Raw genomic sequence first — 25,666 nt, forward strand, 5'->3', positions numbered from 1 at the left:
TACAGGCGAATATGTTGATAAAGTCACCTTGGCCTACCTAGAGAGATTTACACGGTTATCAAAACGTCCCGCCAGGTAAACCTAAGTGAAACACAGCTTGTATATAGCTTATCGTTCACACACGTATCTGCCCTCTCATTGGCTAGAATGGTCCCACCTGACCTCGCCTCCTCCCGCCTGCCTTCCATCTTTGAGGACATGTATTTCCATTGTTAAAGTGGTCACCCGAATATCTTTTCATTAGAATAGACAATCTTTGAATATAGTCAGCCTGGAACGCGACCACGGATTCTTTACAGCATGCGCCATTAGATGAGCGCGGGGAACAAGACGCAGCAACAGTATTTTCGAACTCGCATACATTTTTCTCAGCACATCAAGGTTATTTAAATTGTTGTCTGTTTACACAGTATCTACTGCTTTGGGGTATCAAAACCCACATTTGAAGTTACATGTAGCTATTGTTTGTTTGCTATTAGCAACGCGGAAGGAAAACGACTAGAGGCCTACTCGCTAACGTTAGCTAGTTTGTGGCAACAAGAAAACGCAACAAGAAACCCTCAGGAGTCCGTCTTGTTTGAGAAGAAACAACATTTTTCAGGTACATTAATGCCTGAACATTGTCTTTCTTAATACGTTGTATAGTAATTGTTAGCCAGATAGTTTTCTTGCATAGCATTATAGTTGCCTAGCTAGCTTGCTACTTCGTGTGTGGTCATAGCTAGCTAGGTAACGTTAGCTAGCTAGCGTTAGTTACCTCGCTACCTCCCGTGTTCATCTATGTGCTACCTAACGCTAGGTAACTAGCTAGCTAACGTGGTCAAGTGAACATGTTACCCAACCAATCATCTCATATGGACAAGCCGGTATGGTAGACACACAGACCGCTCATATTTAGCGGGGTGAACTGAAGCTTACCTGTTAACTAGCTAACATTCCGTTAACAAGCATGTGTTGGCTAGCTAGCAGGTTGTGGTACAATGAATGCAGAATAAACTCTTGCATCAACGGGGTGGAAATACACGGTTCTCGTATGACGTGTTGTAGCTAACGTTAATGATGTGTTCAAATTATGTTTATCTTCCCCTTTAGTGCTCCATCATCATGGCTGATGACTTTGATATAGAAGCAATGCTTGAGGCTCCGTATAGAAAGGTGGGTTTTGGCCTAAGGTATTGTTTGTGATTTGTAATGCACTGTATTGTAAATACTGTGTCCATATCGCAACAAAACCATTCCTTTTAACACCAGGGGCGTTTTCCAAATGACCCCACGATGAACGCTGGAATAAAATATTTTAGTATTTTGCTGTTTCAAAAAAATATTTTTGTCAGTGTCTAATGTCAGACAGGCCCAGGCAATACGTTTGTGATTTTAATGCACCTTATTGTAAATACTTTGATGGCCTATGTCACCACTTTGCCCCAGACCCTATATTTCTAGTAGCTTATTCTATGTGTTTCTGATGTGATGCTGCAGTTCCTTTTGAGACTATGAATAAACGCCCATCTATCTCTTTTTGTAGACTTGCCTAACGATATCTCACCTCTACTTCCATGAATTCCAGTGTGATCTGTCAAAAAATGAAGGTAGTAATTGCCCAATGTATTGCTGTACTGTGGTCCCCTTGGTAACATAATTGTGGTCATCGAATGGCCAGTCTTCAAGGCGAATGCAGTGGATGCAAAATAACATTTAATTTAGGAACTGGGTTCTTGATCAGGCCCAATTGGCATTCTCCAATATTTTATCAACTGGGCTAACTTTTTATGCATGGGCAATGCGAAACCCATTGCTAATGCGCAATACCTTTCATTTGGGTGAATCTTATGCTCATGAGGGTGGTAACCAAGAATTTGACAGCTGTCAAACAATTCTTGTCACATGTCTGAGGAGTTTGTCACAAAGTAGAATCCAGGGCTGTATGTGAGGTGTTCAGAATAGATTCCCTATTTTAGCCTAAATTACAGACAATTGTAATGTTAGTTCAAGTCTTCTGACTGTTTCACCTCACATATAGCCATTACGCTGCTTTGTGACAGATTGCAGAGCGTTAGCCCGGTCGATTAGGAAAAACACAAATGCTGACCGGGCCTGTTTGAGAAGACAGTTCCTTTCATTTAAAAGACGTACCATGGAGACGGTAGTCAGTTATTTGTATGCATGTTGTGGTTGTTCCACATGGTTGACTCTGTCTGCCTCTGTAATGATAAAGGTTTGGTAAGCTGACACATTATTGAAATACATGATTGTATGTCCTTTACCTTCAGTAAATGAGGTGTGTGGTTAAGTAGAGGAAGCAGGTCCGTTCACAATGTTTACTCTTATTTTTCATTCTAGTGAGAGAGAATGTGTGGATTTTGTCGTCATGCTGCTTTCACGAAGTTATTTGACATAACCTGTTTAACGCAAAATAGCATTTTCTCCATGGTTGACCAGAATGTAATTATTTTTGCATGCTCATTCACAAATGTTTATTTCCCCATAAGTCCATTATATTTGCCACTGTTTTATGTAAAGGCTAAATTTGATAGCACTAAGTACAAACTGTAGGAAACATGGAACTCGTCTATGCTGCTGGCTACAGCACCAACTAAGGAATTTCGTATAACTCATCTTATATTTAATCATGAAGTCAGTATTGCTAAGCAGTGTGAATCCCTGTTTGCTTCAGGGCAAGCTCTTACAGTCCACAAAATGAAACTGGGTGGAGATCACTAGAATGGCATCCCCCCCCCCACTGGAAATCGATCTGTCTCACTGCTAGCATGGGCGCATTGGTCTTACATGCTGACCAAACCGGACACACGCATGTTGATTTTGTACCTCCACACCAGACACGATCAGGACACGCAGGTTGAAATATCAAAACAAACTGAACCAACTATATTCATTTGGGGACAGGTCGCAAAGCATTAAACATCTATGGCGATTTAGCTAGCTTGCTGTTGCTAGCTAATTTGTCCTGGGATATAAACATTGGGTTATTTTACCTGAAATGCACAAGGTCCTCTACTCAGACAATTAATCCACAGATAAAATGGTAAACAAAATTCCTTTCTCGTAATCTCTCCTCCTTCCTCAGGCTTCTTTTTTACTTCATTGGGCTTTAATGTGGTGGTTAGCAACCAACTTTACGGTGCATTACTACAACCGACTGAAGTGTGGACGTCAGTTCATCTTTCAATCACCCACGTGGGTAAATGCTCCTGAACACCAATGGGGTTGCTGGGACGTGGGTATATGCTCTTAAAAACCAATGAGGAGATGGGTGAGGCTGGACTTGCAGCGTGTTGAGCATCACAAATAGAACCTGTTTCTATTTTAGCGTCTGGCCACAATAATTGAGTAACATGTATGTGTAAATTTATTTTGCAACGCTCGTGCACGCGACCTGAGCGGTGTGGTCAGCATGTTAGGCAAAGAATAGCCTTGGTGATGATCCTGATGGGGCTGCTGAAGACATGCACCTGAGATTTAGGTTATGTGTTAGTACTCATAGTACTCAGTGATTTTATGCAACATGAGTAATCAACATTTATGATTGGGGGGGGGGGGCTGGTAGACAGTCATTAAAATAACCTACCTGTAGATCTGTCTTAACTTTTGTATGAATACTTTTTTTAAACTATATTTTCTCTTGTTCCCACACCTTGATACTGACAACTTGAAATGTTGCCTCTTCGTCCTTATGCTGTTCTTCTATTGGCCCTGCTTAGGATGAGATCAAGCCCAGTAGTCCCAATGGCCATGAGGAACGCAGCAAGAAGTAAGTGAAACAGACATGCTTTGGTAACAATCAACACTCACCCAAATGTATTTATTCTATGTGTTTATTGATCTGCCTTACATTGAGTCATTCTCTTTCCGCAGGAAAAAGAAGAGCAGGAGCCGAAGCAAAGACCGGAAGAGAAGCAAGAGCCGTGATCGCAAGAAGAGCCATGACCACAAGAGGAGCCGCAGCCGCGAGCGAAAGCGGAGCCGCAGCAAGGAGAGGCGCCGGAGCCGCACTCGGAGCAGGGAGCGCAGCGGCCGCTACAGGGACCACAAGACTACCTTGTATGTATGCCTCATCTGGTGTCAGCATTTCCCTTGAGTCTGCATCACTCCAGTCTGTATAGGAAAATGTGAGCGTCTCGTTCGCATTCAGCTCCAGTTCAAATGGACAATTAAGGCATTGCTTTTTATCAGTAGTTGAGACAAGATGTGGAACGTTTAGGTTTGCAGGTTAAAGGGTTTTGTTCAAGTGAAGAGATTGATTAGGCTAAGTGTTTTGAAAGGCAAGTGCCATCACATGGACCCCAAAACCACTGTTTATTTTGGACCCCAGGAAGAGTAGTTTCTGCAAAAGCTAATGGGAATCCAAATAAACAAATAACAACCCTCCTACTCCTGCCTGCAGTGTCTTGACTGGCACAATTTAATTCCTGGAGTGCCTTATCCCCCTTATGAGATCAGTAGTAGTGGCCTTAGGTACTGAGATAAACCTTGTTTTCAATCGCAGCTCTGGGCCGAAATTTAACGGTGGTTCCAGAGGGAAGATTGGCCCTCCACCTGTCATCAAGCTAAGGTTTCTATTACACTATTTTCTGCCGTTTGTGTGGGTAGTTTTGTGCTGTGTGATGCTGCAATGAATCAACTCATATAGATTCTAATGGAGCCCTTTCTTTCAGCCGAAGGCGTTCCAGAAGCCGAAGCCCTTTCAAGAAAGAGAAGAGTCCTGTGAGGTAAGTGTTAAAACAACCTTACTGTTGCGCTATACTCACTTTGTCTAGGGGACTTAAGTTTGCCTATTTCCTCTGCAACCTGACAGTGTGCATTAACACGAAAGTATGATTGTGTGGACAGTGTTGGGGGTGTGTGCCTGGGGACCGCGGGTTTGCATACCAGGGATCTAGGGGGACAGCTCTGATGTGACTCCGTGGTCAGCCAGCCCAAGCGTGTCATTTATGTTCAGTTGGTGACAAACAAATAACAAATCGAACTCCAAAAGGGCGTCAAACAAAAGACACAAAATCAAAAGCCCCGCGGGTCGGGAGATCACTTGTTCAGCTGATTAGCTTGTTAATCTCCCTTGCCCGTGCATCCCACAGAGCTTCTTTTCCTGTCCTCAGCAGCCATTTCCCCCTAGGTGTAGGATGTGTATCGTGGTAGTGTGCAATCTGTGGCCCTACCTCTCTTACCTACCTACTTTAGAGAAGACGCATCGTAACTCAATCAGGTTGACATTCCACTTTTAAAGCTTGTGTACCCTTGCTCGACAAAGTAGGCTTACCATTTTGATAATACTTTGCGGACAGTTATGTAACATATGGTATCTTAACACCTGTCACCAGACTGCGATTCAAAAAGGGAGGGGACGTTTGGCCCATAGTAGACTTGCCCAAAACTTGAAGAGTAGCTGGCACATGATTTTTGTTCTCGATGACCATTTTGATGGCCAAATATAGTAAAATACACGTGCTTTTCTCAAAGATTGAGGCCACTGTGAAAGACAAAAAATGGGTTTATCTCAGAGTAAGTCAATGCTTTGTTTCTACAGGCAGCCAATTGACAACCTGACTCCAGAGGAAAGGGATGCTCGCACTGTGTTTTGCATGCAGCTGGCAGCCAGAATCCGTCCACGAGACCTGGAAGAGTTCTTCTCTGCAGTGGGAAAAGTGAGTATCTCTGCTTGTAATGTCATTGTCATTCCTGCTGAAAAAAGTTTGGTGTTTGCGCCAGGTGTGACGTGTGCAATATTTCATTTTATTTTGAGAAGATGGGTGTTGCACCTGGTGCAAATTCTTATTTTTGACTTATCACAGCCACCAAGACCAATGGATTTAGCAATGTCTTTTTCTCTTATGCCTAAACCATCCATTCGAAAACAGATTATTTTTGTTCATTTTCAAGGTGAGAGATGTGCGCATGATCTCTGACAGAAATTCGAGGAGGTCGAAGGGGATAGCTTACATTGAGTTTGTGGAGGCCAACTCTGTGCCGCTGGCTATAGGATTGTCTGGTCAGCGACTTCTGGGGGTGCCAATCATTGTTCAGGCCTCGCAGGTAATGGTCAGTAATCATCTCACATGGATTTTACATTTTCTATTTATTTTAACTAGAACTGTCAAAGTGAATTGATGAATTGTAGTTAACTTTTGAAATGTTCATGCCTTAAAATGTTAATTTAATTGCGCCAATTTTTTTCCTAATGTCTTTTTTCCCCCCGAACGCCCCCATTTGAGCGCAACATGCAGCTGCAGTAGAGCTGTCAGTCTTTCTTGTGGTAGGGTGTCCATTCAAAAACTCTTCTTTTGCCCAATGGGTAAAATAATGTTATTTGTGTAGATACTCCTTTAAGAAAACCAATGGTCCAAACAGCATGTCTCTATCATAATCCGTTCAAAAGTTATTGGAGTTCGTACCCTTGTAGGATGGTCAGAAAAATGTAGGCCAGAGACAAAATGTGGTAAAAAATTATTATTTTTTTGAAAGAAAAAAAGCTCTATTTTGGTCTTTGGTACATTCTAATGCATCGATTCCATCCGAAATACACCGTGAAATTGAATACTTTGAGTTTACCTTCCAGATTGAAAAAAATTGTTGTGCTATTGTTTACAATTTAAATTATAGAACATACTGAATTCATAAATTCTATTTTGGGTGGATATCGCCTAGGCCTATATGATCAGGACAATTTAAGTAAGAACATTACCTTTTAACATTAAACTTGTCTCTTAAAGCATTTTACTGCAAGATATGAATTGTCACAGTTTGTTCTTCAAATTATGTATTTAATTAAAACAGAAATTAAGTAAAAAAGGCCAAATATCCTACAATAAATGAATGGTTAAATATAAAATCAAACACATTTTGTGATTTAGCAGGTTTTTTTTCGCATGGAAAACTGTGTCTCTTAAATAAACAGAACCGATGCTCAATTAAGTTCTGGGTCCATGTTACGAGAAGAAATGGAACAACATCAGGTAAATTTGTGAAAGAATTAAGTGTTTGCAACTATGTGAATTGCAGTATGTCATTTATAAAAATGAAAAGAAATACTTGTTTAACAACTGACCTACAGATTTCTTTTCTTTTTTAAATTGTTTTTTTTACCCCTTTTTCTCCCCAATTTTGTGGTATCCAATTGGTAGTTAGTCTTGTCCCATCGCTGCAACCCCGTACGGACCCGGGAGAGGCGAAGGTCGAGAGCTGTGCGTCCTCTGAAACACAACCCAGCCAAGCCTGATTTTTGACACAATGCCCGCTTAACCCGGAAGCCAGCCGCACCAATGTGTCGGAGGAAACACTACATCTAGCGACTGTGTCAGCATTGTGCCCGGCACAGGAGTCGCTAGAGCGCAATGGTACAAGGACATCCCTGCCGGCTAAACCCTCCCCTAACCCAGACGACGCTGGGCCAATTGTGCGCCGCCCCATGGGTCTCCCCAGGCTGCGACAGAGCCTGGACTCGAACCAGGATCTCTAGTGGCATCGCTAGCACTGCGAAGCAGTGTCTTAGACCACTGCGCCACTCGGGAGGCCCTAGATTTCTTCTTGTAATCTTGTAAGAGTCTGCTGATTTCCACAGGCACATATGCCGCTGGGTGAGAGAAATTATCATTATTTTTGGGCAGAATTTAGGTTTTATGTCAGTCATTTTAGCTAAAAACGCCACCCCTGCCTAATTGGCGGGCTGGCCCTGAATTGACTCGTAAGATTCAGTATTTTTGGTAAGAAGGAGACTGATTTAGTTGCCATACTTACGAGAACACAAACACTTGCATCTTTCATAGTGAGCTAGCGAGGGACGGAGAGAGAGGAGGGGCACAGTATAGGCAGGTCGGCCACCAGGCAGACGGAGTCGGAACAGTTCACTCATCCTATTGGAAATCAAAAACTATCTTGCAATGGAATGCTGTATTTAGCAATTTCTTGTCTTGCAACTTCAGCAAAGCAGGGCCTATCGTTAATGAATAGGCTAGGATATTCTACACGCAACCGACTGCTCAGGCGCACTTGTATCATTAGCGATGAGAGAGAATCGGCTGCACTGATTTTAATTTTGTGTGGGAAAACCCACCAAATATAATTTTCCATTAGGGATTTTTCTTATCGTCAGGATCCCAATTTCGTTTAAGTGCTCGCATCCCTAATATAGAGGTAATATCGATTTTGAGACAAGATGTAATGTTTTCATATTTTAGTATACATTTTAGATACTAATTAGAAATGCTGGTTATTCCTCGACGATTTCTCACAATAACAAGCGTACCTCTGTGAAATGTCAGCGGACACAAGCGATTCATTTTCACCGCCTTTTACATTTAATTCAGCTCGTGTTATGCTAAATACGATTTTTTTTTTGGATATAATGTTAATATGTTTGAGAAAGGCCCCTCGGAATGTTTCTGAACATGAATAATCACATTTGTCTTGGTAAAATGTATTTTCTAACATAAGTGAAATTTCATCACTAAAGTGAGTTTTCACCAACTCTGGGCAGAGTGGGTGGACACCCTACTTGTGGTGCTGAAACCATCCACTATGCATGCACCTCAGCCACAAATTTGAAGGAAAACGTACAGAAAGTTCAACCATAAACACCTTCTCTGGCAGTTCTTTAGGAAACAGCAAAAACTTGATTTGCACAGAAGTAGCTAGTCAGTTATGCTAACATTAGCTAGCGATCCAAATGAGAATGTTTAGAATGCCTTGGCTGAATGACTAGATTCAACACTAATTTCCCACAATGATTTTAATCAAAACAGAACTAGTTCGTTTTTGTTGTAGTTCAGGTCAAAATATTTTGAAATGATCCAAATTCTAATGCATTAGCAGCTTGTGGTTAGTTTATCTTGAACATGGATACAAAGTAGCCTAGGCAAGATCTATGATATTTTACATTAACTTTTAAATCAGACCTGCCTTAGATGTTTTAGAATAGGTTATACAACTCAATGGAATGTTTTCAATTGAAACCTTTTTGATTAGGGTCAAATTGGAAAAATGTAAATTATTCATAGTTAACTATAGAAAACCATGTGCTTAACTTGACTTAATTATTTAAATCATTCGACAGCCTTTATTTTAACAGCCTGAGGCGTTTTGCACCATTTCCCTACGGTCACTTTGTGTGTGTTCTTTCTAGGCTGAAAAAAACAGGGCTGCTGCCATGGCCAACAACCTGCAGAAGGGCAACGCTGGCCCGATGAGGCTCTACGTCGGATCCTTACACTTTAACATCACAGAGGAGATGCTGAGAGGAATTTTTGAGCCTTTTGGAAGGGTGAGAGCTGTTGTACAATGTACCCATAGGTGGTGCATTTGTTTCAAGTTTGGGGAAGCTGTTTCTCCACACACAAATCACCTTTTATAATAAAGCATTCCATGCGTCTATCACATTTGCAGACTAACATAAGGGAAAAATCATAATCTACTCATCACACTCAGACATGCCAACCTGGATGCATTTTGCGTACCATGCATGCAATTTCAGGTCAAAGCACGCTGATATGAAAAACGACCCTAAAAATATGCAAAATAGGCTTTTAGTTGGCACATTGTGGTTTTTGACTCAACCGTCTGAAGATGGCACTGAGCCAATCAGAGGACTTGGACGAGGAGAAAAAAATCTAGCTCTCTGCTCCGAACCGTAGTCATAGTATTATTTTCCTCCCTCAAGCTGGATGGCAGCTCACCACTTTGTCTGTTGATACCACTGTGAGGAAAAATGTAGAACAAAATGTTTAACCTCTGGGGGAGGTGCGACGCTAGCGTCCCACCTGCGGGACACACTGCCAACAGCCAGTGAAATAGCAGGGTGCCAAATTCAAAACAACCAAAATCTCATAATACAACTATTTTACACCATTTTAAAGATGCACTTCTCGTTAATCCAACCACGTTCGATTTCAAAAAGGCTTTACGGCGAAAGCATAGCATTAGATTATGCTAGGACAGCACCTATACAAGAAAAACCACAGCCATTTTCCAAGCAAGGAGAGGCATCACAAAAACCAGAAATACAGCTAAAATTAATCACTAACCTTTGATATTTCTCAGATGGCGCTCATAGGACTTCATGTTACACAATACATGTATGTTTTGCTCGATAAAGTTCATATTTATATCCAAAAACACCATTTTACATTGGCGTGTAATGTTCAGAAATGTTTTGCCTCCCAAAACTTCTGGTGAACGAGCACATCAATTTACAGAAATACTCATCATAAACGTTGATAAAATATACAACTGTTATTCAAAGAATTATAGATACACTTCTCCTTAATGCAACCGCTGTGTCAGATTTAAAAAAAACTTTACAGCGAAAGTACACTTTGCAATAATCTGAGTACGGCGCTCAGACACGAAACCAAACCCGCCATTTTGTGGTGTCAACAAAACTCAGAAATATAAATATTCACTTACCTTTGATCTTCATCAGAATGCACTCCCAGGAATCCCAGTTCCCCAATAAATGTTCATTTGTTTCTATAAAGTCCATGTATATGTCCAAATACCTCCTTTTTGTTCGCACGTTCGGTCGAGTACTCCAAATGCGCTAGTGCTCGCACATTAAGTTCAGACAAAGTCAAAAAAATTATTACAGTTCGTAGAAACATGTCAAACGATGTATAGAATCAATCTTTAGGATGTTTTTATCATGCATCTTCCATAATATTCCAACCGGACGATTACTTTGTCTTCAAAAAAGAAAAGGAACAGAGCTAACTCTCACGGCAACGCGCGCCACTGAGGCCATGTCATTCTGTCATCTGACTCCAGGACCTCTTGTTCTCTCAATATTCACAGTAGAAGCATTGAACAATGTTCTAAAGACTGTTGACATCTAGTGGAAGCCTTAGGAAGTGCAAAATGAACCCTAAGTCACTGTGTATTGGATAGAGAATCACTTGGAAAAACTACAAACCTCAGATTTCCACACTTCCTGGTTGGATTTTTCTCAGGTTTTTGCCTGCCATATCAGTTCTGTTATACTCACAGACATCATTCAAACAGTTTTAGAAACTTCAGTGTTTTCTATCCAAATCTACTAATAATATGCATATCCTACCTTCTGAGCCTGAGTAGCAGGCAGTTTACTACGGGCACGCCTTTCATCCGGACGTCAAAATACTGCCCCCTGCCCTAAGTGTTAGTCAAGCACACAACCACTTTTGTAGTGAGCTCCTTAGCTAAGGTGTCGTTACGGACAAGGTAGTTAGCGACAGCGTTAAGTCAACTAAGCGCGAACACTTTCCTGCCCGCACATGCTTTGATCGCCAACGGTAGTAGGTGCAAGCGCGTTGACGAGCAAGGTAGTGTGGATGGATACAGATGTGGCCACGGGAGCTTTTCTGCTAATACCGTCCTTCACAGAAAGTTATTTAAGGCCTACTAATCTTTGTCTGTTAATGAATCATTTCTTGATCTCTCCTATTGATATAGCTGTATGTCAACAGCAGGCTTCAAATTATATGATAACAGTCAGATCACCAATGACAACAAAACATGTTGAATGAATGGTAGCTTAGTAATCATACCCAACTTGGATTAGGTCAGGGGTGGCTCTCTGAAACAAGCTCATATAGGCCTAGTTCAGTTTCATATTCCAAATAACCTACAGTAAGTTAAAACCTTTAAGGATTGGACCCTTTAATTTTCGCCTAAAATAACATACCCAAATCTAACTGCCTGTAGCTCAGGACCTGAATTAAGGAAATGCATATTCTTGATACCATTTGAAAGGAAACACTTTGAAGTTTGTGGAAATGTGAATTTAATGTAGGAGAATACAACGCGTTTGATCTAGTAAAAGATCATTTTCTTTAATCTTTGAAATGCAAGACAAAGATCGCAATGTATTCCAGTTTAGGCGCGATTTAGATTTTGCCAGTAGATGGCAGCAGTGTATGTGCAAATTCTTAAACTGATCCAATGAACCATTGCGTTCTGTTCAAAATGTTCTATCAAGTCTGCCCAAATGTGCCTAATTGGTTTATTAATACATTTTCAAGTTCATAACTGTGCACTCTCCTCAAACAATAGCATGGTATTTTTTCACTAATACCTACTGTAAATTGGACAGTGCAGTTAGATTAACAAGAATTTTAAGCTTTCTGCTGAAATCAGATATGTCTATGTCCTGGGAAATGTTCTTGTTACTTACAACCTCATGCTAATCACATTAGTGCACGTTAGCTCAACCGTCCTGCAGGGGGACAGCGATCCTGTAGAGGCTGGACTACTACATTTCATCTGGTAATTGAATTATTCAGTATTTTCTCCCCAAACATAGTTAAGAAGCCAGTGTACAATTTTGCTAGACTATCCACATAAAAACACCTGTTAATTGGAATGATTAACCTTAAATGTAACCTATAAAATGCAAAGTGTCATTGAGACCACCTCGATTTCATTTTTGATCAAACACGACTTTGTGTTCATGTGTTTGTTGTAATTTCAGACTCTTTCAGGAAATGGCAGTTACAGGTTTAAAAAATATTTTTTAAATGCACCAACCTCCTGAGGGGAAAGTTGACGGACCCCTTCCTGACCTCCCCTCTAACCCAACCTTAGGCCTACATCAGCACCACCTTGTCAGAAAATCCTAGGGAGAGCCCTGATTTGTACATTTAAACATATTTCTAGTTAGCTACTGAAGAGCAGCCAATTACCAAGGACCCATAAGTCTATAGCCTACCATTCCTACTGGCCAACATGGCATTAATAGGCAAAAAAATAGCATTTGCCTATGATTTGAGCAGTGTGGGTGTCGCACGTGTGCCGTCATGGGGTCCAGGGCCGGGGCTGAAGTGGTACTGATAAAAATACTTCAAGGTTGGCCGGTGTGTAGATTTGTTAACAGTAGGCCAAGTCATTGTTGTAAGTTAATATAACTCACTCACTGTCTGCAAAAATATTGTAGGGCTACAATATATCAGTGCTATGCAGATTTTAATCTGTTATCCATGTCTTTTCACCAGATTGAGAGTATTCAGCTCATGATGGACAGTGAGACTGGAAGATCTAAAGGATATGGCTTCATCACTGTAAGTATCACACTAAATCCAGTCAATCTATTATTTTCCTCTATTAACTTAAATCCGCTCGTTTACATGCACACCAGGGTTTCCGTTAGCCGGTAATATCCGGCTTTTGGACGATAAAATATAATATAAAGCAGATTAATCAAGTTGCCCAAAAGATCTAAATCCCATTGCGAAGTAATGTAAATGTATTTTTGCATATTCATTGATATGAAATACCAGTGATGTAGCATGAGAGCTGCTGATAGAGCTCAAACTGCAATTTGTTGCTGGTGGAGTGAAACGTGCTTTAATAAGGCCAATCATTGGGCAACAATTCTGAAGGCAATCAATTATTATTATTATTATTTTTTTTAAGAGCTACTTAAAAAAATTAAAACATTCTCAACTGGCAATTGAAGTGCGCTTCCCATTCACTAGTCAAGAGCTTAGGCAGCTAGGCAGGCTTCAGCAAGTCACATTACTTTTAAATGAGCTGGAGGCAGTATGCATTTTTAACATATACTTAATTGTTTGTAACCTAAATGTTTTAAGACATGACTCGTATGTAGTTTTGGCTACTTCAAAGTAGCCTAGCCAAAATCCAACCAAATGTCTTGGCAATTATTTTATAAAGATTTCCATATACCATTAACCTCTTGGGGCTAGGTGGGACGCTAGCGTGCCACCCGTGGTGCACTCCATCAACAGCAGGTGCATTTCAAGAGCGGCAAATTTGAATCCAAATAAATGTCAAAATTCAAATTTTTCAAAAATACAACTATGTTACACCATTTGAAAGATAAACATCTCCTTAATCTAACCACGTTTTACGATTTCAAAAAGGTTTTACGGCGAAAGCATAAATTTAGAGTATGTTAGGACAGTACATTTACAAGAGTTGTGTGTAATGTTTTGTCAAGTCAAAGACAGGGTCACCAAAACCATAAAACCAGCTAAAATGATGCACTAACCTTTTACAATCTCCATCAGATGACACTCCTAGGACATTATGTTAGACAATGCATGCATTTTTAGTTCTATCAAGTTGATATTTATATACAAAAACAGCGTTTTACTATGGCATTGATGTTGAGGAAATCGTTTCCCTCCAATAACCGGCAGTCAAGTCAGCGTCACAAATTAAATAATTAAAATTAGAAAACATTGGTAAAATATTATATTGTCATTTAAAGAATTATAGATTTACATCTTTTGAACGCAATCAACTTGCCAGATTTAAAAATAACCTTACTGGGAAATCACACTTTGCAATAATCTGAGCACTGTGCCCAGAAAAATACGCGTTGCGATACAGACTAGACGTCATGTTGGGGAGATCTAAAATCGAAAATACTATGTAAATAATCCATTACCTTTGATTCTCTTCATCAGATGTCACTTCCAGGTATCACAGGTCCATAACGAATGTAGTTTTGTTCAAAAAAGCTCATCATTTATGTCCAAAAATCTCCGTCTCGTTAGCACATGATGTAAGCCAGCCGGACTTCTCGTCATGAACGAGGGGAAAAAATATATTTCCGTTCGTTCAAACATGTCAAACGTTGTATAGCATAAATCATTAGGGCCTTTTTAACCAGAACATGAATAATATTCAAGGTGGACGAATGCATACTCTTTTATAACGTATTGGAACGAGGGTACCCAACATGAACTAGCGCGCCAGGTGTCTAATGGGACATCACCGTTCCATGGCTCTTGTTCGGTCAGATCTCCCTCCAGAAGACTCAAAACACTTTGTAAAGGCTGGTGACATCTAGTGGAAGCAATAGGAAGTGCCAAAATATTCCTAAACCCCTGTGTTTTTCAATGGGATAGGTTTAAAGTCAATACAACACATCAGGTATCCACTTCCTGTCAGAAAATGTCTCAGGGTTTTGCCTGCCAAATGAGTTCTGTTATACTCACAGACACCATTCAAACAGTTTTGGAAACTTTAGAGTGTTTTCTATCCATATATAATAAGTATATGCATATTCTAGTTACTGGGTAGGATTAGTAACCAGATTAAATCGGGTACATTTTTTTTATCCAGACGTGCAAATGCTGCCCCCTAGACCCAACAGGTTAAGTCTTTTTCTCTCATGTTCTATTGGTTTTCATATCAACTTTCTTTTGTTGTCCATTAGCCAAAGGCACAATCCTATTCATATTAGCAACCCATGCTAGTTGTTGCATATATTCATCTGTCACGTGAAACCTCTCACAATGGTGTTTCCCTGCTAATTGCATTATGGAACAAACATTCGCGTGTAGCCTAATGCCGTGTGCATTGCTGCGCGTATAATGTGAAGAAATAGTTTATCAACATGTGACCCCTCTTTTTTTTCAGGCAGCTTTGACTAACTAGGCTAGAATTGATAATACCCACACACACACACGGTACCAGTCAAAAGTTTGGACACCTCCTCATTCAAGGTTTTTTCTTTATTTTGACGATAATAGTGAAGACATAAAAATTATAAAATAACACATGAATCATGTAGCAACCAAAGAAGTGTTAAACAAATCAAAATATATATTTTCAGTTCTTCAAAGTAGACACCCTTTGCCTTGATGACAGCTTTGCACACTTGGCATTCTCTCAAACAGTTTCATGAGGTAGTCACCTAGAATGTATTTCAATTAACAGCTGTGGAATTTCTTTCCTTAATGTTTTTGAGCCGATCTGTTTTTGTGACAAGGTAGGGGTGTTATACAGAAGATGGCTCTATTTGGTAAAATACCAAGTACATGTTATGGCAAGAACAGCTCAAATAAGCAAAGAGAAAAGACAGTTAAATCATACTTTAAATCAAATAAAATGTTTGTCACGTGCTGAATACAACAAATTTCACTAAGGTAAAGTCCATGGAGAATAAGAGCACCTCCTCCCAGCTGCCCACGATATGACCCATAACAGCTCACTGTCAACTGATTTAACTTGTAATATATCCTTTCCTGTTACCAAATTTGTTACGGGGAACGTATACATTTCCCAAATTGACCTTCTCCGGGAACAAATAGTATATATATGGAACACATGTAAGCCCTTTACTATTGTAAAGGCAGGGGAACACTGTCACCACCGATAAATCCATGATAATTGACAATTTCAAAAAGCATTTTTCTACAGCTGGCCATGCTTTCCAACTGGCTACCCCTACCCCGGTCAACAGCCCTGCACCCCCCACAGTAACTTGCCCAAGACTCCCCCGTTCTCTTTCACCCAAATCCAGATAGCTGATGATCTGAAAGAGCTGCAAAATCTGGACCCTCTCTTTCTAAAATTCACTGCCGAATTTGTTGCATCCCCTATTACTAGCCTGTTCAACCTCTCTTTCGTATTGTCTGAGATCCCCAAAGATTGGAAAGCTGCTGCGGTCATCCCCCTCTTCAAAGGGGGAGACACTCTAGACCCAAACTGCTACAGACCTATATCTATCCTACACTGTCTTTCTAAGGTCTTTTAACCTCCCTGGGCAAGGTGGGACGTTTGCGTCCCACCTAGTCAACAGCCAGTGGATTCACATGGCGCGAAATACAAATACCTAAAAAATGCTATAACTTAAATTTCTCAAACATATGACTATTTTACACCATTTTAAAGACAAGACTCTCGTTAATCTAACCACATTGTCCGATTTCAAAAAGGCTTTACAGCGAAAGCAAAACATTAGATTATGTCAGGAGAGTACCCTGCCAAAAATAATCACACAGCCATTTTCAAAGCAAGCATATATGTCACAAAAACCAAAACCACAGCTAAATGCAGCACTAACCTTTGATCTTCATCAGATGACACTCTTAGGACATTATGTTATACAATACATGCATGTTTTGTTCAATCAAGTTCATATTTATATAAAAAAAAAAGATTTTTGCATTAGCATGTGATGTTCAGAACTAGCATACCCATCGCAAACTTCCGGTGAATTTACTAAATTACTCATGATAAACGTTCACAAAAAACAAATTATTTTAAGAATTATAGATACAGAACTCCTTTATGCAATCGCGGTGTCAGATTTTAAAATAGCTTTTTGGTGAAAGCACATTTTGCAATATTCTGAGTAGATAGCCCGGCCATCACGGCTAGCTAATTTGACACCCACCAAGTTTGGCCCTCACCAAACTCAGATTTACTATAAGAAAAATTAGATTACCTTTGCTGTTCTTCGTCAGAATGCACTCCCAGGATTTCTACTTCAACAACAAATGTTGTTTTGGTTGAAATAATCCATAGTTATATCCAAATAGCTCCGTTTTGTTCGTGCGTTCAAGTCACTATCCGAAGGGTGACGCGCCGGCGCATTTCGTGACCAAAAAATTTAAAATATTCCATTACCGTACTTAGAAGCATGTCAAACGCTGTTTAAAATACATTTTTATGCGATTTTTCTCATAAAATGGCGATAATATTCCAACCGGGCGACGTTGTATTCGTTCAAACACTGAAAGGAAAAAATGGAGTCGTCTCGTGAACGCTCGCTCCAGTGTCATTGTTCTCAGAAGGACCACTCACAAAAACCCCTGCTGTTTTTCGCCCAGAGACTGGAGAGCTCTCATTCCACTTTCTGGCGCCTTCCTAGAGCCAATGAAAGCCTTAGAAAATGTCACGTTACAGCAGAGATGCTGTATTTTTGATAGAGATGCCCTAGAATGAGAACAAATTGTCAGACAGGACAATTCCTGTATAGAATCTTCTCAGGTTTTGGCCTGCCATTTGAGTTTTGTTAAACTCACAGACACCATTCAAACAGTTTGAGACTTTAGTGTTTTCTATCCAAATCTACTAATTATATGCATATTCTAGTTTCTGGGCAGGAGTAGTAACCAGATTAAATAGGGTACTTTTTTTATCCGGCCATGAAAATACTGCCCCCTATCCCAAACAGGTTAACCTCTAGGGGACCCCTTCCCGTTCTTATCCCGTTAACGGGATTGATTTTGACAACAGCCAGTGGAAAATCAGGGCGCCAAATTCAAAACAGCTAAAATCAAAACAGCTAAAACAGCTAAAATTGTACACAATTTTAAAGAAACTTCTCGTAAATCCAACCACATTTTCCGATTTCAAAAAGGCTTTACGACGAAAGCATAAAATTAGATTATGTTAGAGTACATAGACAAAAATAATCACGCAGCCATTTTCCAAGCAACTAGATGCATCACAAAAACCCAAAACACAGCTAAATAATGCACTAACCTTTGACGATCTTCATCAGATGACACTCCTAGGACATTATGTTACACAATACATGTATGTTTTGCTCGATGAAGTTCATATTTATAATAAGTGTCCAAAAAACCAAACATTTTCTGAGCATTCTTATATATCCTAGATAAAGGACAGACACTTCAAAACCCGATTCCTTTGATTTATATTGTATTTATTATGGATCCGCAGCTACTCTTCCTGGGGTCCAGCAAAATTAAGGTTCCATAAGGTGTTTTTTTTTTTTTAATCTAATTTTACTGCTAGTGTCAGTTACTTGATGTGGAATAGAGTTCCATGTAGTCATGGCTCTATGTAGTACTGTGCGAATAATGCAAAATGTGCTTTCGCCGAAAAGCTATTTTAAAATCTGACACCGCGATTGCATAAAGGAGTTCTGTATCTATAATTCTTAAAATAATTTGTTTTTTGTGAACGTTTATCATGAGTAATTTAGTAAATTCACCGGAAGTTTGCGGTGGGTATGCTAGTTCTGAACATCACATGCTAATGTAAAAAGCTGGTTTTTGATATAAATATGAACTTGATTGAACAAAACATGCATGTATTGTATAACATAATGTCCTAGGAGTGTCATCTGATGAAGACCATCAAAGGTTAGTGCTGCATTTAGCTGTGGTTTTGGTTTTTGTGACATATATGCTTGCTTTGGAAATGGCTGTGTGATTATTTTTGGCAGAGTACTCTCCTGACAATCGGACAATGTGGTTAGATTAACGAGTCTTTAAAATGGTGTAAAATAGTCATATGTTTGAGAAATTTTTACGTTATAGCTTTTTTGAGGTATTTGTATTTTCGCGCGACGCTCTACCATTGGATATTGGTGAGGCGTTCCACTAGCGGAACGTCTGTCCCAAAAAGGTTAACTACCTCCCATACTTCCATTTGTTTGTATGGGTTACCTTCAGACAAATCGGAAGCAAAATGGAGAACGCCATCGTGTTCATGAGTGGGGTCATATTGTACTGAACAAAAACGTAAACAAAAAAAAAATCTGATTTTACTGAGTTACAGTTTATATAAGGAATGTATAATGAATTTATTTCAATTGATTACAGAAGTATCTTATCTTAGGGCAATGTGTCCAATTTGTCCTGACGGTGGCACAGTGAGCCCATAGCTTCTACCCCAGCATTGCTGCTTGCAGCTTTAATTATGGTTTCTGTCTGGAGCATCTACTGGTGTAAAAATCGCCATGGATGCAGGCTGTGTATTTTCAGTGGCAACTTTATTTGGACTTATTTTAGAATGTTATAGTGTGAATGTCAACGCATAATGCTTTATTCTTAGCAGTTTTGTTGGACTTTTCTCTTACAACAATTTTCAAGGACCTCAATTTTATAATTAACCTCTATGGGCTAGGTGGGACACTTGTGGCGCGTTCCTGTGGCGCGTTATTCAAATACCTTAGAAATGCTATTACTTCAATTTTTCATAAATATGACTATTTTACACCATTTTAAAGATAAGACTCTCGTTAATCTAACCACACTGTCCGATTTCAAAAAGGCTTTACAACGAAAGCAAAACATTAGATTATGTCAGCAGAGTACCCAGCCAGAAATAATCAGACACCCATTTTTCAAGCTAGCATATAATGTCACATAAACCCAAACCACCGCTAAATGTAGCACTAACCTTTGATGATCTCCATCAGATGACAACCCTAGGACATTATGTTATACAATGCATGCATGTTTTGTTCAATCAAGTTCATATTTATATCAAAAAACAGCTTTTTACATTAGCATGTGACTAGCATTCCCACCGAACACTGCCGGTGAATTTACTAAATTACTCACGATAAACGTTCAACAAAGCATAACAATTATTTTAAGAATTATAGATACAGAACTCCTCTATGCACTCGATATGTCCGATTTTAAAATAGCTTTTCGGTGAAAGCACATTTTGCAATATTCTCAGTAGATAGCCCGGCATCACAGGGCTAGCTATTTAGACACCCAGCAAGTTTAGCACTCATCAGTCAGATTTACTATAAGAAAAATGTTATTACCTTTGTTGTCTTCGTCAGAATGCACTCCCAGGACTTCTACTTCAATAACAAATGTTGGTTTGGTCCAGAATAATCCATCGTTATATCCAAACAGCGGCGTTTTGTTCGTGCGTTCAAGACACTATCCTAAAGGGTAAATAGGGGTGGCGAGCATGGCGCAATTCGTGACAAAGAAATTCTAAATATTCCATTACCGTACTTCGAAGCATGTCAACCGCTGTTTAAAATACATTTTTATGCCATTTTTCTCATAAAAAAGCGATAATATTCCGACCGGGAATCTGCGTTTAGGTAAACAGACAAAGGAAAAGAAAGCATTCGGTCGAAGCGGGCACGCGCCTAAGCCCATAGTACTCTGAGTGGCCACTTGCCAAAAGCGATAGTGTTTAAGCCAGTGCCTGCCTCTATCGTTCAGCTTTTTCCCGGGCTCTGAGACCCTATGGAAGCCGTAGGAAGTGTCACGTTATTGCACAGATCCTGAGTCTTCAATAAAAAGAGCCAAGATGAAACACTACTTCTCAGACAGGCCACTTCCTGCATGAAATCTTCTCAGGTTTTGGCCTGCCATATGAGTTCTGTTATACTCAGACACCATTCAAACAGTTTTAGAAACTTTAGGGTGTTTTCTATCCAAAGCCAATAATTATATGCATATTGTATTTACTGGGCAGGAGTAGTAACCAGATTAAATCGGGTACGTTTTTTTATCCGGCTGTGTCAATACTGCCCCCTAGCCCTAACAGGTTAAAGGGAGTGCTCCTAATCTCACCTTGTTACCTGTATAAAAGATACCTTTCTACAGAAGCAATCAATCAATCAGATTCCAAACTCTCCACCATGGCCAAGACCAAAGAGCTCTCCAAGGATGTCAGGGTCAAGATTGTAGCCCTACACAAGGCTGGAATGGGCTACAAGACCATCGCCAAGCAGCTTGGTGAGAAGGTGACAACAGTTGGTGAGATTGTTGGAATGGAAGAAACACAAAAGAACTGTCAATCTCCCTCGGCCTGGGGCTCCATGCAAGATATCACCTCGTGGAGTTACAATGATCATGAGAACGGTGAGGAATCAGCCCAGAACTACACGGGAGGATCTTGTCAATGATCTCAAGACAGCTGGGACCATAGTCACCAAGAAAACAATTGGTAACACACTACGCCGTGAAGGACTGGAATCCTGCAGCGCCCGCAAGGTCCCCCTGCTCAAGAAGCACATATACATGCCCGTCTGACGTTTGCCAATGAACATCTGAATGATTCAGAGGACAACTGGGTGAAAGTGTTGTGGTCAGATGAGACCAAAATGGAGCTCTTTGGCATCAACTCAACTCGCCGTGTTTGGAGGAGGAGGAATGCTGCCAATGACCCCAAGAACACCATCTCCACCGTCAAACATGGAGGTGGAAACATTATGCTTTGGGGGTGTTTTTCTGCTAAGGGGACAGGACAACTTCACCGCATCAAAGGGACGATGGACGGGGCCATGTACCGTCAAATCTTGGGTGAGAACCTCCTTCCCTCAGCCAGGGCATTGAAAATGGGTCGTGGATGGGTATTCCAGCATGACAATGACCCAAAACACACGGCCAAGGCAACAAAGGAGTGGCTCAAGAAGAAGCACATTAAGGTCCTGGAGTGGCCTAGCCAGTCTCCAGACCGTAATGCCATAGAACATCTGTGGAAGGAGCTGAAGGTTCGAGTTGCCAAACGTCAGCCTCGAAACCTTAATGACTTGGAGAAGATCTGCACAGAGGAGTGGGACAAAATCCCTCCTGAGATGTGTGCAAACCTGGTGGCCAACTACAAGAAACGTCTGACCTCTGTGATTGCCAACAAGGGTTTTGCCACCAAGTACTAAGTCATGTTTTGCAGAGGGGTCAAATACTTATATCCCTCATTAAAATGTAAATGATTTTATAACATTTTTGACATGTGTTTTTCTGGATTTTTTTGTTATTCTGTCTCACTGTTCAAATAAACCTACCATTAAAATTATAGACTGATCATTTCTTTGTAAGTGGGCAAATGTACAAAATCAGCAGGGGATCAAATACTTTTTCCCCCCACTGTATGTATGTATGTAGGTAGGTAGGTCCAAAAAAATATATGGGGGATTGGAAATGATGCAGACAATTACATTGACGGAAGCAACAATCTTTCCGCAATATTAAGCTCATCCACCCCTAAAAAAACAAACAAGAATTTGTCTGTATAAACCCTGATTAGTGTGCATGTAAACAGTCATTTAAATGGCATTTGTGTCCTCTAGTTCTCGGACGCAGAGTGTGCCAAGAAGGCCCTGGAGCAGTTGAACGGGTTTGAGCTGGCCGGCCGGCCCATGAAGGTGGGCCATGTCACGGAGCGCACAGATGCCTCCACCGCCAGTTCATTCCTGGACAGCGACGAGCTGGAGAGGACGGGCATTGACCTAGGCACAACCGGGCGTCTGCAGCTCATGGCCAGACTGGCTGAAGGTAAAGCCTGAGAGCCCAGGGCCTGTATTTACAAAGAATCTTGAAATAATACTTAAATCACGTCAAATTCTATACTGAGTTTCACTTCAGAACCGATTTATAAAGTGTGAACAAGTACGTATGTTGAGCTCAATGTCTTTCAGGCACGGGACTGCAAATTCCTCCAGCCGCACAGCAAGCCCTACAGATGAGTGGGGCCATTGCTATTGGTGCCATGGCTGCTGTATCAGGTAATAAAAGGTTAATCAATTGGACAAGCCCATCTGACTGCCATGGCTGGTTTTCTCTGAGTTATTTGTAAAAGGCAGGTTTTATCCGGCATTGATTAGATATGTTGATTTTGCCAGTGAGACTCTGTGATTGGTTGATATGATGCGAGGAGCTGGTCTGTGAGAATGGCTTCAGTACTGGGCTGGCTTGACACGCACATTAAACATGAATAAAGTTCACTTAGTTTAGTGTGATGTATTTTGACTTTTTTATTTTATTTTTTAGCTGCCATGAATCCTGCTATGAACATGAACATGAATATGAACATGAATACAGCTATGAACTTGCCATCCCAGCCACTTGCTACACACTGTTTCCAGCTGTCTAACATGTTCAACCCTCAGTCGTAAGTATTGAACTGTTAATCTAGTTGTTCAATGCAGCATCTTTGTATTCCAAGGGGGGTCAGCTGATGAAAGTACACGAACTATAGACTTCTTTGACCTTAAGATGATATTTGTTCCCAAGTACTGGTCCCAATCACTCGTCCCTTGTGGGTGATGATTTCCCATCTGGTTTTACAGTGAAGATGACCCAGGCTGGGATGTTGACATTCAGCATGATGTCATTGAGGAATGCAACAAACATGGAGGAGTTGTGCACATATACGTCGATAAGAATTCCACTGAAGTAAGACTTAAGTGTAGTTGAATGGTTTTGTAATGGTTGCAGTTTTAAATAGAAATTAAAGTTATTCTTTTTATTTTTTAGGGCAACGTGTATGTGAAATGTCCAACCATTCCTGCTGCCATGGCTGCAGTAAACGCATTACATGGTCGATATTTTGCAGGTAAGAGAACTGACTGACCGGTACTCAATTATACACTCACCTGACAGTTTATTAGGTACACCCATCTAGTATTGTGTCGCACCCCCCTTTGTCTCCAGAACAGCCAGAATTTTGGGGGGCATTGTGCTAGGTGTCGGAAACATTCCACAGGGATGTTTGTCTATGCTGACGCGATGGCATCACTTTCTGCAGATTGGATGTTGATACATTCATGCTGCAAACAGCCTGTTCTATCTCATTCCAAAGAGGCTCTATTGGGTTGAGGTCTGGGGACTGTGCAGGCCACTCAAGTAAACTGAACTCGCTGTCATATTCCAGGCAATGTTTTCCCGCTCAATTGTCCAGTTTTGGTGAACGTGTGCATTTTAGCTGATAGGAGGGGAACCCGGTGTGGTCTTCTGCTGCAATAGCCCAAGGATCGACAACTTGTGTGTATCGAGATGCCATTCTGAACACCACTGTTGTACTGTGCTGTTATTTGTCCCTTTGTGGCCCGTCTGTTAGCTCACACGGTTCTTGCCATTCTCCTTCGTCCTCATCGAGCTGTTTTCACCCACAGGACTGCCGCCGACAATGTCTTTTGTCGTGTGTGAAAATCCCAGGAGGCTGGCCGTTTCTGAGATAATGGATCCGGTTCGGCTGGCACCTACCATCATACCAAGCTTAGTCTCTTAGGCCCTCGTTTTGCCCATTCTAACGTTCAATCAAAAGTAACTGGATGCTTTATATAGCAAGCCACGGCAATGTGACTCACTGTATGTAGGAGCGATCAGTTTTCGGGACCGACGTGGTGTACTTAATGAACTGGCTGGTGACTGTAAATTGTCAGTGATGGAGTCATTGTTTATGAAGATGTTTTGTCTGAACTGTAATTTTCTTCACAGGTAAAATGATCACAGCGGCATACGTCCCTCTCCCGACATATCATAACCTTTTTCCTGATTCTGTGACAGCTACCCAGCTCCTCATCCCTCCTGCTCGCCGATGATCTCTCAGCGAGACACAAACTGATTTGTTGGACACTGTATAATTGATTATTTTCTCTTTTTAAAAGTTTGACATTTTGTCTATGGTCTGTTTTTCATTCCTGCAAGTTATGGCAGTATGTTTTTCTTTTGTTAGTAGATGAAGTAAGAATTATTATTTTTTTTTCAGTACATTTTTTTTTTTGTTGAGACTTACCTTGCGTTGGTGGCAAAAAGAATCAAAGCTTTATTTGCGTAGCCACATCCAAGTGTTGGACAGTGTTGGAGTTTCAGCCAGTCTAATAAAGGGATTATAGTCCCTGAAGAGTTTATTGGTGGATCTGGACAATTTACCATTTTATCTTTTGTAAAATGTATTCTTGTTCATACATTGTCTTGTGCTTGATCGCTTTGATGGGCATGTTTTCCCTGAAGTGTATAACTTAGACACCCAGACACAAAAGAGGATATTGATTATTTTTGGAGAAGAAATACAATTCGAACATTGCAGTTTCAATTATACATCAGAATATTATTCAATGTTTTAAGCTCCATGAGCTCTGAAAACGTAATGACTGATTTCAGTTGTGCTCATTTAGAGACATTTGGTTTTTCAGTATCTGTTTTCTAATCAAGATTTGATTTTGTATAGACCTTGATTAAAATGTATTTTAAAGTCATCCAGTTTCTTTACTTACTCAATACTGTCTGTAGCACACTTCTATTCTCCTCCCATGTGGTATATACACACAAATATTTAATAATATTAAACTGAGTAATATTTGTTCTTGCTGGAACATCCACTTGCCTCCTGGCAGAGGCAACCAGGTTTTGGGCAAAAAATGTCCTGGTGCCTCATTTATAACCATTCAATTTCTAAGTTTCTGCTTGTTCCATTT

General features: G+C 40.5%; 1 protein-coding gene across 12 annotated transcripts; it reads left to right on the forward strand.

Annotated features, from left to right (window-relative positions):
• Positions 1–190: 190 nt before the first annotated feature.
• LOC106565016 (RNA-binding protein 39) lies at positions 191–25,447 on the forward strand. 12 transcript variants are annotated; one of them, XM_045691361.1, is made up of 19 exons: positions 191–381; positions 480–601; positions 1,093–1,155; positions 1,526–1,589; positions 3,086–3,199; positions 3,720–3,769; positions 3,874–4,059; positions 4,505–4,570; positions 4,674–4,727; positions 5,543–5,660; positions 5,896–6,054; positions 9,134–9,271; positions 12,972–13,037; positions 22,538–22,742; positions 22,886–22,972; positions 23,238–23,358; positions 23,537–23,642; positions 23,724–23,802; positions 24,687–25,447. In XM_045691361.1, exons 4-19 carry the CDS (start codon positions 1,557–1,559, stop codon positions 24,788–24,790), a joined length of 1,686 nt encoding a protein of 561 aa, XP_045547317.1. In that variant the 5' UTR covers positions 191–381; positions 480–601; positions 1,093–1,155; positions 1,526–1,556; the 3' UTR covers positions 24,791–25,447. The 12 variants fall into 12 exon arrangements, with proteins under 12 accessions (XP_045547317.1, XP_045547321.1, XP_013987056.1 ...); XM_045691365.1 differs by lacking the exon at positions 3,086–3,199 and having other exon boundaries at positions 192–381; XM_045691362.1 differs by having other exon boundaries at positions 218–601; positions 5,896–6,048.
• The last annotated feature ends 219 nt before the right edge of the window (positions 25,448–25,666 follow it).

Source organism: Salmo salar, chromosome ssa12 (assembly GCF_905237065.1).
Source record: "Salmo salar chromosome ssa12, Ssal_v3.1, whole genome shotgun sequence".
In the NCBI taxonomy this organism is placed as follows: domain Eukaryota; kingdom Metazoa; phylum Chordata; class Actinopteri; order Salmoniformes; family Salmonidae; genus Salmo; species Salmo salar.